Genomic DNA, 19,737 nt, shown 5'->3' with positions numbered 1-19,737 from the left:
ACAGCAGGAGGCCCATTTTAAAGAATTATGAGAAGGAAAATACACACAGGAAATCAACCCTGAATATTCACTGGAAGGACTTTCGCTGAAGTTCCAATACTTTGGCCACCAGATGTGAAGAACCAACTCACCGGAAAAGACCCTGATGCTGGGAAAGATGGAGGGCAGGAGAAAAGGGTGATAGAGGACAAGATGGTTAGATGGCATCACCAACCCAATGGACATGAGTGTGAGCAAACTCCGGGAAATGTTGAAGGACAGGGAAGCCTGGTGTGCTCTGGTTTATGGGATGGAAAGAGTCGGACACAACTTAGTTACTGAACAACGACAACAAATACACACAGGAAAATAAACTGAAAGGGGTAGAAAGTAAAATGTCAGTCTTTTAGGGTTTAGAATTATAGAAACTTTTCTTTTTCTTCCTTTTACTCATATTTATTTTTTCTATGCCAAAGGTTTTATTTTGAAAGTAGTATGGCTTTTTTCATTGGAATAATCTAGTGTGAAATTAGCAACTCCAAAGCATGTTGGGAACAAGGGGAATTTTTTTGGCCTATTTCAACACTTCCCTGAGTGACCTGTTAAATGTCTACAGTCTTCTCTGTCTATTGGTGAAAGCCAACTATGCTATAGTTGACCAATAATATTGGTTTCAACTCAAGTGACAAAAACATCTTACCATTTAAGCATTTAGTATTTAGCATTAAATGGTGAATACTCCAGCCTATACTAAAACTTTGAGGAGGGAATTCCCTGTAGTTCAGACAGTAAAGAATCTGTCTGCAGTGCAGGAGATCTGGGTTTGATCTCTGGGTCGAAAAGCAGAATGGCAACCCACTACAGTGTTCTTGCCTGGAGAATCCCATGGACAGAGGAGCCTGGCGGGTTATAGTTTGTGGGATCGCAAAGAGTTGGACACAACTGAGCAAGTAACACATACATACATAGAGTTTTTTAGATTATATATAAAAGGTCATTTGTGAAAGCTGTGATGAAGCCCTTAAAAAGAATCTGCAGCCTTGGGGCAATAACTACCTTCCATAAGGTGATATGAATCATTAAGCTAATCATAAACTTTCCTAAGTAGATTCCAAGAATCTATATATGATTCAGGCATCATATATACCCACAAATTATACAGACTGTTTTTTATTCAAAGATGCAATTTCAAGGGTATTATTAGTAAGTACACATCCTAGTTAAACAGTTCATTGACATAGATTAAGTGATATTTTACATAATATATTTCTCAGTATATCAATTATAATACTCTACAGAAAATGTCTGATATGTAAAAGACTAGATTTCCTTAAAATTGAAGAGTGTTAATGGCAAGGTTCAAGTTGAAATTTATCGATCAATTAGTGGGAGACTAACACATACTACTTGATATAAGATATACAGATTACTTTTTTTCACATTTTACTACATATTTAAGTGTATTTTTCTTACGACAACACCTAGAGGTTTTAGTTAGAATAGTGACCTAAATATACTCAGGTTGGAATGATTGTTTTTACATTTGATGATGGTTATTTATATATTATTTTACCTGATTTACTGTTACTGAGCTTTAGATATAAAGTTACGGGTTTTTGACAGCTATCAATTAAAAGTCCTTAGCTTTGTATGATTTTATTATCACAAAATATGATGAAACACAATTGTAAATTTTTTTAACATAGAAATATAATTATCAGAAAGAACTAATGACCTCCAGCAAACTTTTAAGCAAATGAGACATTAAACTTCCAAAAGGGGTGGTGGTGGTATTCTTCTATTTTTAATAGCCTGCATTAATAAAAAATATCACTACATACTTTGCTATTTATGGACTCCTTAAATCTTGATCTAAATTATAGCAATTAAAAACTTCAGGAAATTTGGGATTTCCCTCGTGGCTCAGTGGTAAAGACTCTTCCTGCCAATGCAGGAGATGCAGGTTCGATCCCTGGGCTAGGAAGATCCTACATGCTGCAGAGGGGCTCTCAGTAATAAGAGAAACCACTGAAGTGAGAAACCCTCACTCTGCAACTAAAGCGTAGCCCCTGCTCGTCACAACCAGAGAAAAGCCTGCACAGCAATGAAGACCCAGCATCAGATCAGATCAGATCAGTCGCTCAGTCGTGTCCGACTCTTTGTGACCCCATGAATCGCAGCACGCCAGGCCTTCCTGTCCATCACCAACTCCCGGAGTTCACTCAGACTCACGTCCATCGAGTCAGTGATGCCATCCAGCCATCTCATCCTCTGTCGTCCCCTTCTCCTCCTGCCCCCAATCCCTCCCAGCATCAGAGTCTTTTCCAATGAGTCAACTCTTCGCATGAGGTGGCCAAAGTACTGGAGTTTCAGCTTTAGCATCATTCCTTCCAAAGAAATCCCAGGGCTGATCTCCTTCAGAATGGACTGGTTGGATCTCCTTGCAGTCCAAGGGACTCTCAAGAGTCTTCTCCAACACCACAGTTCAAAAGCATCAATTCTTCGGTGCTCAGCCTTCTTCACAGTCCAACTCTCACATCCACACATGACCACAGGAAAAACCATAGCCTTGACTAGACGGACCTTTGTTGGCAAAGTAATGTCTCTGCTTTTGAATATGCTATATAGGTTGGTCATAACTTTCCTTCCAAGGAGTAAGCGTCTTTTAATTTCATGGCTGCAGTCACCATCTGTAGTGATTTTGGAGCCCAGAAAAATAAAGTCTGACACTGTTTCCACTGTTTCCCCATCTATTTCCCATGAAGTGGTGGGACCAGATGCCATGATCTTCGTTTTCTGAATGTTGAGCTTTAAGCCAACTTTTTCACTCTCCACTTTCACTTTCATCAAGAGGCTTTTCAGCATAGCCCAAAACAAATATAAATTCAAAAAAAGCAGGAAATTTGAAAAAGTGTTAGAAACATACATGATTCTGCTACCCAAACACTGCCATTATTCATTTTTAAAAACAATACCTATTATGAAATTTTGGAGATCAAAGAACCCTTGGTGATAACAACATAAAATTCACTAAGTATTTTATTTTCTAGAAATAAGCTTGGTGTTACTTCAATCTCTTGATATCCTCATGAGACAAGTCGCCTTGTGTTATTTCACAGAGGAGAACAGGCTTGCCCATCACATTCATTAGCAAGAGTAGGTGAAAGGCTTTGACTGGGGTCTATATTAAACCAGCTGAGTCCCCAGTTTTACCAACTGGGGAAAAAAGTCATAGAGAACTTAGTGAGCTGCTTATGTCACTAGTTGTGACATAGCCTAGCCTTGATTATGATTTTTGTAACCCTCTGGATCATTCTTATTAACAGTCAGTGTTGACTTTAAACCGGCTTCATGTGCTCAGTCTCTCAGTCGTGTCCGACGCTGCGACCCCATGGAGTGTAGCCTACCAGGCTCCTCTGTCCATTGGGCTCTCCAGGCAAGAATACTGGAGTGGGTTGCCATTTCCTGCTCCAAACCTGCTTCGTGCCCCAGGTTAAATCAGTTTTATCCCATTCTATCCCTAGTCTGCCCATACCAGTAGCTCTCAACTTTCCCTGAGAAAATACTGGGGTTTTAAAAAGTATACTGCCTGGGTCCAGATTTTTGGATTCAATTGATCAGAGGCACAGCATGGGATAAAATCTTTCCAGGCAATTCTACTGTGTAACTAGAGTTGAGAAGCACTGGTCTACACTAAGAATATCAGGTTATCAACTTTATATTCCAAAATTCTTTAGATTTTTTTCACCTTCTAGTATTTCTGGGATCATGTGGTTAAAAGTGTTTTCATGATTTGTATACCTAAAAGGAACACATAAACATAAATATGCCATTCAGTTAAATCTCTGGACAAATGCCATGTTTAAAAGAAGAGTAAATAAAGCATCAGGTTGAATTGGAATATTGAATTTCAAGCACTAATCATGTACCTAATTATACTAAATGTAATTTAATCCATGATACAGCTTTCCTTTTCTAGTGCTTATGTCAATTAAGGAAATGTGGTCCCACTTAAGTATGTCACTTGGGCAATTTGTAATTTGAAGCAAAGATACTCTTTGGGTCTATGGATTTATAAGAAACAGACCAATATGGACAAAGTTATATTCTCTAGCACTGCTTTCAGATTCCTTGAGTGAACCACAGACTTTGTATCTGTACTTGTGTTTGATTTAGAATGAAGAACCAGAACTAATCCCTGCCATTAAAACTTTCTGAGGACTGAGAAACCTGTCCAGCAGCAAGCTGTGCTTACCTGTGCAAAGGGAGTCACAATCAGGTCATCTCCATGTCTGAAAAAGAAACCAAATCCCATATTAGATGACACTGGTCACTCTAGGACCACTTTCAAGCCATATTAAATAGTATGTTTCATATTCATAAATCCCCAAGGAGAATTACAGTAATTCCATCCTTATTCTTCAACACATGTTCTTCTCAGTCACAAGGGTGAAGATATGTCTTCTGGGATGTTAACCACTGACCAGTTCCCTAGGTAAAAAGAGGGGCTTCTTGGTTATCAACCAAGGTCACTGACAGTTATTAAGCACACAGGATATACAACAGTAGAAATGGAGTTCCAGCAGCAGGACCTGAGTTTACTCTTGGCTGCTAATTATAGGTATTACTGAGGGGCACCCAGGAAGGAGCCAGCAATGGCAGGGACTCCGGTGAGAGGTCCCTGGACCATCTAACACTGGAAGGTCCTGAGCATCACTGTGTGTGAGCCTTGGATGGGCTTGGAACTGTAGATGACACGGGGCTGCATCAGATGCTAATAAAAACCCAGTGGAACTTTTCAACTGACTCAGGTCCCAGCCGCCGTAGTTACTGGGGAATGTTACCCTGTGTGTGCTGTTGCTATAGCAACCTGAGTGACACGGTGCCAGGATGCAGGGGCAAGGTGTCAGCATGACGTCTCTTGGAGGGACAAGGAGAGGCAAGGAAAGTTGTGCCAACAGTCTACTTGGAAGAAAGTGAGAAACCCAGGCCCAGAGTTCTTTCGTGGTATTTCTTAGCATGAACAGTTTGTGAGAAGGATTTCCAAAATCTCCACGGGGTATATCTTGATGTAGCTAGCTGGAGCCCTTTAATCAAAAGGGAATGGAATTATTCTACACAGAAAGCTTCAGGACATGACCCTGAGAACACTGCAGCTGAACAGTTCGCTCACTCATGAACAATTCTGGAAAGGGCTTGAGTGACCTAAAACAACACTCAGGAAATATGCTTCAGCACTAGCGGCATATGGATGACGTTAGTAAATGGATCGTTACCAATAATTAGACCAGTTGTTTTGGTCATCATCGAGTTACACAGAGATCTTCAAATTCAAAGTGTGGGAAAAATAAAGCAGAAAAGGGATAGTACATGCTTTTAAGGAAATATGTGTTATTTTGTACCCTCTTCATTTCACAATTATGTTTTTGAGGGGCATCTGCTCTTTGGAGAGATTATGCAGGCAGCCAAAATTTAACTCATACAAAATCTAGATACTTTTCAAAGATACAATCTTTGCTTCCACTTTATTCGATATAATTGCCTGATTACCAAGTTTATTTCCTAAGAACTTAGCCACCTTGACAAAGGCACAGTATCATTCAAATATTAATCCCCGGAAATGTCTTTTAATTTTTCACATGAATTACACTGGATTTGAATTACTCTAAACTGAAAAGCATGTGAGGATATATAAAAACACTTAATTCTATCTTTGGTTATCTTTTACTCCCAAGCACTGAAAATAATGTATTTAGAATATACAATATTTAGGGTAATTTATCAATCTTGCTTCCCTTTCTCTGTCAAAGCATAAGAGAAGTTACAGTTTTAGTGATGGAGATATTTCACTCTTTTGACTTAACTTGACCAGAAATTGTTTTTGCCAAATATCTCAAGACTGTCTCATTTTAGTCAGAGTAGATTTCTAGCATTTCAGTGGCAAATATCCTTAATAAATAGCTAATCTTTCCTTTTCAAAATTATGTAAGGTTTAAATTATCTCTGAATATATAATGATTGTATAATTTTTAAAAAAGTCTTTGTCTAAGTCTTTGTTGGTCAACTGCTCTGGTTAACATGAGCTGAACCAGAGTCACCTGCCTGGTCCCTGGGGCTGGGGCAGCCTCTCCCCTTCCTCAAAGACAAAGCCTGCTGAGTTCTGAGCCAGCTCTCCTGGAGGCAGGGGAATGTGAGGCTCCACAGGGCACTATTGAATATTCTGTCTTTCCAGAGAGGAACGGCCACAGTCAAGAACTACTCCCTATGACTTTGGCCATCCTTCTGCTACTTTTGCAGTATTTACTACAGCACTTTATTTTCTCCCCTCATTCTTTCTGTAATAAGAAGCCAGCCACATTGACAAGAAACCGAAAAAGAGAAATCAAAAAGCAAACCCTCAGAGAGACTTCACTGGGATCCATCAACTACTCAAGTACTTAAATGAGGAAAAGCTTCTTGCCTTCTTAACAAATCAAGTTCAGCCAACAGCAGCACCTGAAAATAGAGCTTTGTAAACTAGTTCAAGAGTGTGTGTGAAACGCACGTGCCAATGACCTTTCCACACTTTATTATGACCAACCCAGAAGGAAAAGGAGATGCAGTTAATTAGAAGAAAGTTTATACTTTATTGAGTGAAGACTTCTAATCCTACAAAGCTAAAAAGGATTAGTGGCCACAAAGTACCTGCTGCTTCTGAGTATCATGCATTGCAAATTTCAGGATGACACGTGGCTGGATAAACTAGTGCTTTGAAGAGGGGCCACGGGCTGAGGCTTACTTTCTGAATATTGTGTAAACTTTTTGTTCTTCCAGCTTCCCTGTCTCTGGCTATAAAACCAGAAAGTCGTTCTCCTCTGGAGTTTGTCAGTAGGATTAGGGAATTGATAAACATGCAGACAATGGTATTTTGAAATTCTAGAGTCTTTCTTCATTTAGACTTGAAACTATCACCTATGCATTGTCACCCTTGATCCTCCTCTTTCAGAAACTAATTAGAGAACAAGTATGTTCTTATTTCTAATGTGTACATTAAAATGTTTCTGGGAGCCCCAAATTAAACAGTGCATAAAAATACTTCTGGGAGCCCTGTTTGACAACACCCAAGAAATAGCCACAGGAGGAACTTTCTATTCACCACTCTTTATTCCCATGTTCACAGAAGTATAGACATAGAAAACAAACAAATACATAATACAATATACCTGATCTTCTAAAAAGCTAATATATGCATATACCAAATATAAGACTCATATCAACTATAGAAACTTTGGAAAATACAGAAAAACCTTGAGTCACCCAAAGATAACTGTTGATAACACTTTCCTTCTGGATATGTGAGCACATGTATGTTACACAGGATTTTTATAGACATATGATTTCTTACATAGTTAGAATCCCACTCTAATTCCACTTTATATCTTGCTTTTAACACTAAACCTGTTGAATCATGACAAATTTTACATGCCTTTATACTTTTTTTTTTTCATTTAGCAAAGTGTTTTATTCAAAAGCTTCTCAGCACCATCTAGCTGTCAGAAAGAATGGATGATATCTGCCTTTTTGTGCCCACCCAACTCCCAGTTCCAGAGGCAGAAGTTGAACCATTTGGCCAGAGCTCCTTCTAATGATTATAATTCAGATCATCATCAGGTTTTGGTTGTTCTTTCATTTGCTTTCTCTAACTGTCTACTTAACCATGACTCAAGAAGGGTGCCCTAATATTTGAGCTCTCAAAACTGCATGCTGTCTGACAGGATCACTGTCCCTCCTAGGCAGCAGTCAATGAATTCAGTTTTTTTCACGGTAATTCTACGTGCCTCCAATAGCCAGGAATGGGAGGTTGATCAAAACTGACATGATTGCGTCCAATTGTTTTGAACCATGGGAAATGCCCTTATGCTTTTAAATGGGGCTTCCCCAATGGCTAGGAGACATGGGTTCGAGCCCTGAGTCAGGAAGATCCCTGGAGGAGGAAATGACAACCCACTCCAGTATTTTTGCCTGAAAAATCCCATGGACAGGGTACCCTGGCGGACTATGGTCTAAAGAGGTCACAAGGAGTCAAACACGACTGAGTGACTAAGGACATATACTTTTTAAATGGGCTTTCCATGTAAAGAAAGTGGTAAAGAATCTGCCTGCCAATACAGGAGATGCAGGAGATCCCCTGGAAGAGGAAATGGCAACCCATTCCAGTATACTTGCTTGGGAAATCCCATGGACAGAGGAGCCTGGTGGGCTACAGTCAATGGGGTCGCAAAGAGTTGGACACGACTGAGCACACAGGCATACCTTTAAATAATTTCTGATGACTGTAGCCTACATTTAGTAATCTCTAAACTTTTCAAGCAGATGTATATCTAAATGCATTGAAATGTAACTGCTAATTCTATCTTAAAATAAAATAGATTCTAATAATGCTGAGCATCAAAGAATTGATGCTTTTGAACTGTGGTGTTGGAGAAGACTCTTGGGAGTCCCTTGGACTGCAAGGAGATCCAACCAGTCCATTCTGAAGGAGATCAGCCCTGGGATTTCTTTGGAAGGAATGATGCTAAAGCTGAAACTCCAGTACTTTGGCCACCTCATGCAAAGAGTTGACTCATTGGAAAAGACTCTGTTGCTGGGAGGGATTGGGGGCAGGAGGAGAAGGGGACTACAGAAGATGATGGCTGGATGGCATCACCGACTCAATGGACATGAGTCTGAGTGAACTCCAGGAGTTGGTGATGGACAGGGAGGCCTGGCGTGCTGTGATTCACGCGGTCCCAAAGAGTCAGACATGACTGAGCGACTGAACTGAACTGAATAATTGTATAAATTACTCAAATGTATTTTAGTTCGTTCATTCCTTTAAAAACAACCTAGTAAAAAAAATGCTTATTTTGATAAAATGTTCATAAGACAAAGTCAAATATTAAAATACTACTTGAGAAATAGTGTTCATTGTGTACTAATTAAAGGCGATGCTGAATATGTCACATTGCTACCCTTTTTAAAAAATAGAAGTATAGCTGATTTATGTTAGATCAGTTTTAGGTGTACAGCATAGTGTGTTGCTACCCTTTTTTAATTAAAATCATGAAACTATGGTTTCAGACAATAAAAATATTCGGGAAACTTGGCAACTAAGACATTTTGTGAAACCAAATCATATTTTTCCATAGGTATCATTTTTTAATGATTTGCTTTTCCAAAAAAATAATGTTGCTCTCTGAGAAAATATGAACGCCTCATTTAAGAATATAACAAATCTTTTAAAGTTACTTATGAAGGAGGCATTATGAATTCCATAAATTCCTAGTAGACACAATACTACTGAAACAATAAAAACAAAGAAAAACTCTTCTTCACTGTCTATCAGATTCACCTGAAAATATGGTTTCTCTGCTTTGCTTGGCCTTTTAGTTTAGCACTAGCTTCACTGCAAGTAATAAGAAAAAAAAAGACTAGTACTTCCCCTATGGGACCCCAGGGACTGAAGTTCCTATAACATGAGGCCGACGTCAGCCACACCTGAAAGTAACCTTCTTTGTTGCTACTGGCCACTTAGAATTAAGGTGACCCATTTAACACAAAAGCGTGGTCAAAATCACAACTACCAAGACTTGAATTTTGGCAGTAATGTCCAGGAACGTTTGAGTGAGGACTAAAAGTAATGTAAATTACTACAAGATCAAAATTAAAGCAATTCAGTACTCTGTGCAGCAGCATGATTCAATCTGAATTTCTTCAGTATCAAATCCCAAGCTATTTGTGCATGACTGTATACATAGTTTTGGTGGTTTTTCTATAATTCTGACCATAGTTATCAGTCATCAAGCTGAAATGTTAACCCTCACTTGAAAATCAACTTTGCATTTAAAATCCATACTAGAACCAAAAAGGAAAAACTCCAAATGGAGAAACGAAATTACAACCCTTTCCTCAATTTTAACCGACAAATGAGCTAATACCTATTCTATGAAAACAGGTGTGTGAGAACATCCATGTTCTTAACTTTATGAGGAAACAGCTTATGTACTTTTAACCCTTTATTTTGGCTTAGAATTGTAATTTCCTAATAGACTTGAATAGTAACTTAAACTAACCTCCTTTCCACTGATGTTCAGCAAAATCATTCAATGTTTGTTGATTTCAGCACTGGGGGCCCTTTTAATATGTTCCTATTATTTTTTATTTCTTAAATGGGCTTTCAGTACAATTACTTTGAAAAATCAGAGTACAAATATCCAAAAAGCTGATAAATAATAGTAGTAATAATTTCAAACAATTATAATTATTATAAAAGAATGTCTGTGCTCAGGCGCTCAGTTGTGTCTGACTCCACAACCCCATGGGGTTGTAGCCCGCCTGGCTCCTCTGTCCACAGGATTTCCCAGGCAAGAGAACTGGAGTGGGTTGCCATTTCCTTCTCCAGGGGATCTTCCTGACCCAGGGATTGAACGGGCATCTCCTGCATCTCCTACATTGGCAGGAAGATTCTTTACCACTGAGCCACCTGGGAATCCCCTATAAAATAATAACAGTAATTAATATTTATCAAACTATTACTATGCACTAGGCACTATGCAAAGGAACATTACACTGATTATCCTACATTAGGTATTTTTTTTGTGTGTGGATTAGGAATGGGAGGCCTAAGAAGGACAAAAAAATAAAATGTCCATGGCATGATGGAGCCAGCATTCAAACACAGGCAAAATACTTAGGAATATATCTACCTAAAGAAACTAAAGACCTATATATAGAAAACTATAAAACACTGGTGAAAGAAATCAAAGAGGACACTAATAGATGGAGAAATATACCATGTTCATGGATTGGAAGAATCAATGTAGTGAAAATGAGTATACTACCCAAAGCAATTTATAGATTCAATGCAATCCCTATCAAGCTACCAACGGTATTCTTCACAGAGCTAGAACAAATAATTTCACAATTTGTATGGAAACACCAAAAACCTCGAATAGCCAAGGCTATTTTAAGAAAGAAGAATGGAACTGGAGGAATCAACCTGCCTGACTTCAGGCTCTACTACAAAGCCACAGTCATCAAGACAGTATGGTACTGGCACAAAGACAGAAATATAGATCAATGAAACAAAATAGAAAGCCCAGAGATAAATCCATGCACATATGGACACCTTATCTTTGACAAAGGAGGCAAGAATATACAATGGATTAAAGACAATCTCATTAACAAGTGGTGCTGGGAAATGTGGTCAGCCACTTGTAAAAGAATGAAACTAGAGCACTTTCTAACACCATACACAAAAATAAACTCAAAATGGATTAAAGATCTAATGTAAGACCAGAAACTATAAAACTCCTAGAGGAGAACATAGGCAAAACACTCTCCGACATACATCACAGCAGGATCCTCTATGACCCACCTCCTAGAATATTGGAAATAAAAGCAAAAATAAACAAATGGGACCTAATTAAACTTAAAAGCTTCTGCACAACAAAGGAAACTATAAGCAAGGTGAAAAGACAGCCTTAAGAATGGGAGAAAATAACAGCAAATGAAGCAACAGACAAACAACTAATCTCAAAAATATACAAGCAACTCCTACAGCTCAACTCCAGAAAAATAAATGACCCAATCAAAAAATGGGCCAAAGAACTAAATAGACATTTCTCCAAAGAAGACATACAGATGGCTAACAAACACATGAAAAGATGCTCAACATCACTCATTATCAGAGAAATGCACATCAAAACCGCTATGAGGTACCATTTCACGCCAGTCAGAATGGCTGCAATTCAAAAGTCTACAAGCAATAAATTCTGGAGAGGGTGTGGAGAAAAGGGAACCCTCTTACACTGTTGGTGGGAATGCAAACTAGTACAGCCACTATGGAGAACAGTGTGGAGATTCCTTAAAAAACTGGAAATGGAACTGCCTTATGATCCAGCAATCCCACTGCTGGGCATACACACTGAGGAAACCAGAAGGGAAAGAGACACGTGTACACCAATGTTCACTGCAGCACTGTTTATAATAGCTAGGACATGGCAGCAACCTAGATGTCCATCAGCAGATGAATGGATAAGAAAGCAGTGGTACATATACACAATGGAGTATTACTCAGCCATTAAAAAGAATACATTTGAATCAGTTCTAATGAGGTGGATGAAACTGGAGCCTATTATACAGAGTGAAGTAAGCCAGAAAGAAAAACACCAATACAGTATACTAACGCATATATATGGAATTTAGAAAGATGGTAACAATAACCCTGTGTATGAGACAGCAAAAGAGACACTGATGTATAGAACAGTCTTTTGGACTCTGTGGGAAGGGAGAGGGTGGGATGATTTGGGAGAATGGCATTAAAATAAGTATAATATCATATATGAAACGAGTCACCAGACCAGGTTCAATGCATGATACTGGATGCTTGGGGCTGGTCCACTGGGACGATCCAGAGGGATGGTATGGGGAAGGAGGTGGGAGGAGGGTTCAGGATGGGGAACACATGTATACCTGTGGCAGATTCATTTTGATATATGGCAAAACCAATATAATATTGTAAAGTTAAATAAAATAAAAATAAAAAAATAAAAATAAAAAGTTGAATCTGTCAAAAAAAAACAAAAACAAAAAAACAAACACAGGCAGTATGACTCTTGATGGGTCTATGCTTAAACACTGTGCAATGTTTAATGACATCAGTAGTGGCATTTATCAATGCCAAAAGCACATTCCAAACAATCCCTAATCTCTAGTACATTTTTCATTTCATGAAGCTGATATATACCATAAAGACAACAAATGGAAGAGTTGATGTAAAAATGCAGAACAAAACAAATCACTAAAATGACTCACAAAACAGTCTCTACCCATCTACTGATTTTCATGTCCTTCTTCCCTAAACTAAAATAATAAGATGAAATCAAATTCCTACTGAGGTGATCATTCTGGCTGAGAGTTCAATATTACATGTTCATGTTCAGAGTGCAGCTAAATTACATGCATGTCATACATAACAAATGTCTCAGGAGATAGCATTTATGTGCATATGCATGCATATGTAAATACCCCCATATAAATCTGTTTATGTATACATTGTGTATACATAATGCATACACATTTCCCTAGGATTGACTGCAATCCTAGGGAAAGTATTCTGATTTTCTGCCTCTGTATTTCAAATAAGGGAGGATAAAAGTATTGTGGAGGAAAAGGTGCATCCTTATCAGTATAAGGAGAATTTACTATCTTATTTTGTCTGTACCGCTCAATGTAAAAACCCTTCAAACACCATCTGCTCTGCAAAATTTCATTTTAAGGTATATTTCCTAAGATTAAAAGCATATAATGTCAATGCAAGGTCATCAATTGTAACAGATGTATGTACCACTCTGGTAGTGGACAGAAAGTATATGAGCAATCTCTGTGCTTTCCTCTTAATTTTGCTGTGAAACTAGAAATGCTGTCCAAAGTAAAATCTTTTAAAAAAATAAATAAGTTATATCATATAACTTTAGAAAGGAAAATTATATATCAAAGTCAGACAATGAAAGCTATTTAGTCTTCTAAAATTTAAATCATTTGCTCACTGCTTACTCACATTTTAAGAATTAAGGTCTGGCCTGATATTTGACCAAAAACATTCTTAAAACAAAGCCCTTCATTTTTTGGCCCATGTATGCTCATACCACATGCACTGATAAGAAAGCAAATGAAACTGGAGCTAATGCAACATAAGCAAAAATTCTCTAGTCTGAAGGGTAATTTCTTCTTTCTTTGTCATAAGACAAAAAGTTAAGGCTTCATTCGAGAATACACATGATGCCAATAAATGGCCTCAAATTTGTTAAATGACGGCATGAAAGATGATCCACTGTCAAAATTATACAGCAAAAGGTTTTCTAGATGTAAGAAGTTAAAAGCGATTTGCGAACATAGAGACATTCTCTAAGCCTATTTAGTTTGTGTAATAAAAGCCAATACGAGAAAGGGATCCTTCCGGGCATGAGAAGGCACAAATCATTGTCATGTAATGGTGATGTCTGACCTCCATGGAGGGGGAAGGAGGACAGGAAAGGGTTGAGTACACAGCAAGCTTTCCGAAGTGTCCTCACTCCGTTGTAGGAATAGGTTCTTCTTTCCTAGTTTATCTCATTTGACAGGCCTGTTCTTAATGTCAGTGGCCCTGCCCGCTTGGTTTTTCTCCAAAATGGGTTCCCAGGGAAAAGATTTATGGGTAGCAAGAACAACAATTTTTTAAAATGTGCATGAGGTAAAACAATTCCGTAGATTAAAAGAAAGTGAAAGTGAAGTTGCTCAGTCGTGTCCGACTCTTTGCGACCCCATGGACTATAGCCTACCAGGCTTCTCCGATCATGGGATTTTCCAGGCAAGAGTACTGGAGTGGGTTGCCATTAAGGAGAAGCATGAGAGTAGGATGTTTTCTGTGCAACTACTGTGTACCAGATCCTGCTCTACCGACCCATGGAATTTAATTCTGATGCCTCTGCATTAAATGGATGCTCATAGTCCCATCCTAAGATAAAGAACTGGGTTCAGAGAACTTGAGTAACTCATTGGCAGTCATGCCCTTGGCAAGTGGCAGAATTTAGTGGTTTCCAAAAATGCCAGGCTGTGACCTGGTTCTTGCCCAACAGAATGTTCACTGGCCTTTGTGAAGAAGAGAATAAACATGAACCTAGGAGTGAGTTTTTTTTAAAAAGACACATTAAAAAAAAAAATAAGCTAACTGTACTGCTTTGGAAGACTCATTTATTTTGAGACTATGTGCCACCCTCTTTATAAAAAAAATCAAGTGAAATGCCTTTGGAAAATAAAATGATTGTGTATATCGATGGGAATTTCCTTGTTAAATAAATAAAGTCATTTGTCTGACAAAGTAAGCACTTAGTAACCCGGTGTCAGTCCCCAGATGGCTTCTGAAGTTTTATTGAGTCACAAACTCCCAAGGCATGAAAATGAGCAGTGGAGCTGGATTTAAACCCAGGCTTCAAATACTGTTTCACTTCTACTGCACTGTGCTGCTTTCTGCATGCATAAATAGATTCGGACTCTTCTGAAGCCCCATAGAAGTCCATATTCTAGATTCTAGAACAGCATGGCCCAACAGGTGTTTGCAGCAGTGGAAATGTTCTCTTTCTGTGCTGTCTAAGTATCTACCAGCCACAGTGGCTACTTATGGCTCAAAATGCAGCTAGGGCAACTGAGGAACTGAAGGCCACTTTTATTGAGTTTTAATTAATTTAAATTAAGAGAAATCTGTCACCTGTGGCTAGTGACCTCTCATCTCAACTGGTGCAGCTCTTGAGCAATTTTTACACAACTTCAGTTACAAATTTTCCAAGGAAGACAATGTTTTATATAACCAAAAAAAGTCTGCTGCTGCTGCTGCTGCTAAGTCGCTTCAGTCATGTCCGACTCTGTGCGACCCCATAGACAGCAGCCCACCAGGCTCCTCCGTCCCTGGGATTCTCCAGGCAAGAACACTGGAGTGGGTTGCCATTACCTTCTCCAATGCATGAAGTGAAAAGTGAAAGTGAAGTCGCTCAGTAAGTGTCCGACTCTTCGCAACCCCACGGACTGCAGCCTATCAGGCTCCTCCATCCATGGGATTTTCCAGGCAAGAGTACTACAGAGGGTTGCCATTGCCTTCTCCATACAGATGCCAGGCAAGTGTAAGAATAAATTCTTATATACAGTTCAGTTCAGTCTTTGAGTTGTGTCCGACTCTTTGTGACCTCATGGACTGCAGTACGCCAGGCTTCCCTGTCCATCACCAACTCCTGGAGTTTACTCAAACTCATGTCTATTGAGTCAGTGATGCCATCAACCATCTCATCCTCTGTTGTCCCCTTCTCCTCTTGCCTTCAATCTTTCCCAGCGTCAGGGTCTTTTCAAATGAGTCAGCTCTTTGCATCAGGTGGCCAAAGTATTGGAGTTTCAGCTTCAACATCAGTCCTTCCAATGAATATTCAGGACTGATTTCCTTTAGGATGGACTGGTTGGATCTCCTTGCAGTCCAAGGGACTCTTTGGCACTCAGCTTTCTTTATAGTTCAACTCTCACATCCCATACATGACTACTGGAAAAACCATAGCCTTAACTAGACGGACATATACATCACTTCCCAAAGAATCTACTGACAGTAAAAATCACAAAGGGTGAAACATGGTAAACCTTGTAAAAATCCTGAACTTAAACTGATAACTTTGAGGTTTGTTTGTGAACCTTTATGGCATACTTTCACCACTCTTAGAGTGGTCCTGTGTCTGGAGAGCTGGGTTATAGGCAAGCTGTCCATCTGGGAAACATCAGGTTCCTTTCCTAGAGAAATACTACAGATGTGCTGCCTGTGTGCTAAGTTGCTCAGTTGTGTCTGACTCTTTATGACACCCATGGATTGTAGTCCGCCAGGCTCCTCTGTCTACAGGATTCTCTAGGCAAGAATACTGGAGTTGGTTGCCATGTCCTCCTCCAGGGCATCTTCCTGACCCAGTGATCAAACTCATGTCTCTATTGTCTCCTGGGTTAGCAGGCGGATACTTTACCACTAGTACCACCTGATGAGCTACCTTCAAACAAATGTAAGACAAACAAACAAAAAACAGTGAAACATGTAGGAAATTTTACCTACTCTCTATAGTAGGTGGGAAAAAATGAATGAGGACTCAATATACTGAAGATAAATATGAACATTAAAAGACATAAAACAAAAGTATGTTGCTAACATGCAGAATTAACTCTGTGATTTGTTGCAAAAAGTTCTTTTCCCAACTGCCTTCTTTTTTTTTAGTTTCTGTAAAAATAAACTCATAATTGAAAATAATAATGGCTGAATGAAGGTTTTACCAAAAAAAATCACCACAGAGACCTTTAGATAACACATAAACCATAATGCTTGTTTTCTGATTTTTCTGGCAAAAACCAAAAATGAAGCAAAGGAGCAAAAAACATAAGCAGCCAAACAAAATGGCCCTGATGCACAGAACAAATTCAGTCTGACATTCTCTAAGTCCCAAAGGAAAAATCAACGTTGAGACACAGAAACATGAGATCTGTATGCAGCCCTGTTCTCCCTGGAAAGAAAACTGGGAGCCCAGAGGACTTGGCCTTGGGACCATTGATAACATTTTCTGGCAGACGATGTCAGGCACTGAACTGCTTAAATGATCTCTTGTCACGGTGCAGACTCCCATATTTGCAGATATGCCAGCAGATGGCCTTTTTTATTCTCCTTTTAACTTCTCTACTTGCATGGACAGTTTGTAGGAGTTAAGGTCCCATACATGTCTAGAGGTTAACTATCCAGAGCATATGTGCTTAGTCACTCTTCCATGGCCGACTCTTTGCGACCCCATGGACTGTAGTCTGCCAGGCTCCTCTGTTCATGGGATTTTCCAGGCAAGAATATGGAATGTGTTGCCTTTTTCTCTGCCAGGGAATCTTCCTGACCCAGAGATCAAACCCATGTTTCCTGTGTTTCCTGCATTGATTTTTCAGCAGGTAGATTTTTTTTTTTACCACTGAGCCATGTCAATGACAACTAAGTTTTATTTATCCAAGATTAAGAAAATCCTGAAGTCTTAAGACAATGAATGGAAAGCTGACACAAAAGTCTGAGAGAAATCTCAACAGGCAGATGGAATAATTCGGGATATTTCTTCAGTGAATCTATACCTCAAGCATGCCACAAAGTGCTAGGAATCTGATAACAAAGCCCAGTGTTCGATAGTCCTGATTTTTTTTCTGAAGAAAAAACACAGATCTGGTTGAAGGCTCTGTATTTCCTATTTGTAATAGCATATTTTAAAATTTTCATCTTACAGGGATTTAGTGAGCATGACTTAATCCCTAGTGTATTTTATCTCATGAAGCACATCATATAAATGTTCCAATAGTCTGATTATGTTTCCTTATATGGTGCATAAAACTGTACAGATGACACTGAGAACAACTCACTAAGGATCTAAGACTGACAAGCAAAACTAATACAACTATGTAAAGTTTAAAAATAAAATAAAATTAAAAAAAATAAATAAATAAAGGAAATGATGTGTAAATGGAAAGAGGAATTTATACAGGAATCTCAATAATGACTGGGTAAGTCTGCTTTTCTGTCTGGGTAAGAATCTAGATTTTTTTTCATGACAAGAATGTATGATCCAAACAAAATTCTTTGACTTGTTGTCATGGATCTATGGTATCTTCAAGCGATACCCAGACATGGAATAGGTACGGTCAGTATTTGCTGAATGAGTAAAAGCATGAAACTCTCATTCAAAAATGCAGCCAATTATTAATAATACCTTTATTTAGAATGTGGTAAAAGACACAGATTGATTACCTCCATTAGAAATCAAATTTCTTCTTTCCCCGATCTATCCACTTCATTCCCACAACTCACTGTCAAGATTTAAAGTTCAGGAAATTGTAATTTTATAATGCTAGAGAGTGGTTTTGATTTTAGTTTTCTTTAGCTTGAATCAAGATGGCTAGGAGAAATATCAATAACTTCAGATATGCAGATGACACCACCCTTATGGCAGAAAGTGAAGAACTGAAGAGCCTCTTGATGAAATTGAAAGAGGAGAGTTAAAAAGTTAGCTTAATGCTCAAAATTCAGAAAACAAAGATCATGGCATCTGGTCCCATCACTTCATGGGAAATAGATGGAGAAACAGTGGAAATAGTGGCTGGCTTTATTTTTCTGGGCTCCAAAATCACTGCGGATGGTGACTGCAGCCATGAAAGTAAAAGATGCTTACTCCTTGGAAGGAAAGTTATGACCAATCTAGACAGCATATTCAAAAGCAGAGACATTACTTTGCCAACAAAGGTCCGTCTAGTCAAGGCTATGGTTTTTCCAGTGGTCATATATGGATATGAGAGTTGGACTATAAAGAAAGCTGAGCGCAGAAGAATTGATGCTTTTGAACTGTGGTGTTAGAGAAGACTCTTGAGAGTCCCTTGGACTGCAAGGAGATCCAACCAGTCCATCCTAAAGGAAATCAGTCCTGAATGTTCATTGGAAGGACTGATGTTGAAGCTGAAACTCCAATATTTTGGCCACCTGATGCGAAGAGCTGACTCATTTGAAAAGACCCTGATGCTGGGAAAGATTGAAGGTGGAGAGGAGAAAGGGACAACAGAGGATGAGACGGTTGGATGCCATCACTCTATGGACATGAGTTTGAGTAAACTCTGGGAATTGGTGACGGACAGTGAGGCCTGGCATGCTGCAATCCGTGGGGTCGCAAAGAGTCAGACACAACTGAGAGACTGAACTGACTGACTGAGTATATAGAGGAAAGAGTGTTGGGATAAAAAAGCAAGTGGGAGGCCCTGGGCCCAGTATCTATAACTGATAGAACTCGATCCTCTTGTGTAATGGCCATTTGTCCCTCACAAGAAATAAGAAGACTTAATAACTTTCAACTTGGTTCATTCCCTTAGGGACATATTGTACTGAGAGCACTGCGTAGGTTACTGTCACTTTTTCATTGAAGATGGTTTTCAAATTTTCCTAATTTTAGTTGAGTAATTAATTTAATTCCCATTTTGCTCTTAGAGGTTATGTTCTTTGTATTCACTGAAAAATAAGCCAGCTCTTCCTTGACCAAGGTTGATTTGAGTTTGCTCCCTAGCAGGAATTTGAGCTCATAAAATTGTACAGTGATCACTTTTCTTATTAAGCTACCATTCTCTCCATATTTTTTAAAAAGTAGATGTTACCTTTTGTAAAGTATCAATATTAAGTCT

At 38.8% G+C, this 19,737-nt stretch overlaps 1 protein-coding gene across 2 annotated transcripts in view; it reads right to left on the bottom strand.

Annotated features, from left to right (window-relative positions):
- Positions 1 to 19,737, bottom strand: part of PDE4D (phosphodiesterase 4D) — an 849,844-nt gene that overhangs the window by 240,488 nt on the left and 589,619 nt on the right. For both annotated transcript variants that reach the window (XM_055555248.1, XM_055555247.1), the window contains exon 3: positions 4,235 to 4,271. In XM_055555248.1, coding sequence (XP_055411223.1) covers positions 4,235 to 4,271 — 37 coding nt within the window. The remainder of the gene's footprint in view (positions 1 to 4,234; positions 4,272 to 19,737) is intronic.

This window comes from Bubalus kerabau, chromosome 18 (assembly GCF_029407905.1).
Source record: "Bubalus kerabau isolate K-KA32 ecotype Philippines breed swamp buffalo chromosome 18, PCC_UOA_SB_1v2, whole genome shotgun sequence".
NCBI lineage: Eukaryota > Metazoa > Chordata > Mammalia > Artiodactyla > Bovidae > Bubalus > Bubalus kerabau.
Note: the sequence above shows the minus strand (reverse complement) of the source record. Positions and strands in the feature narration are given on the sequence as shown.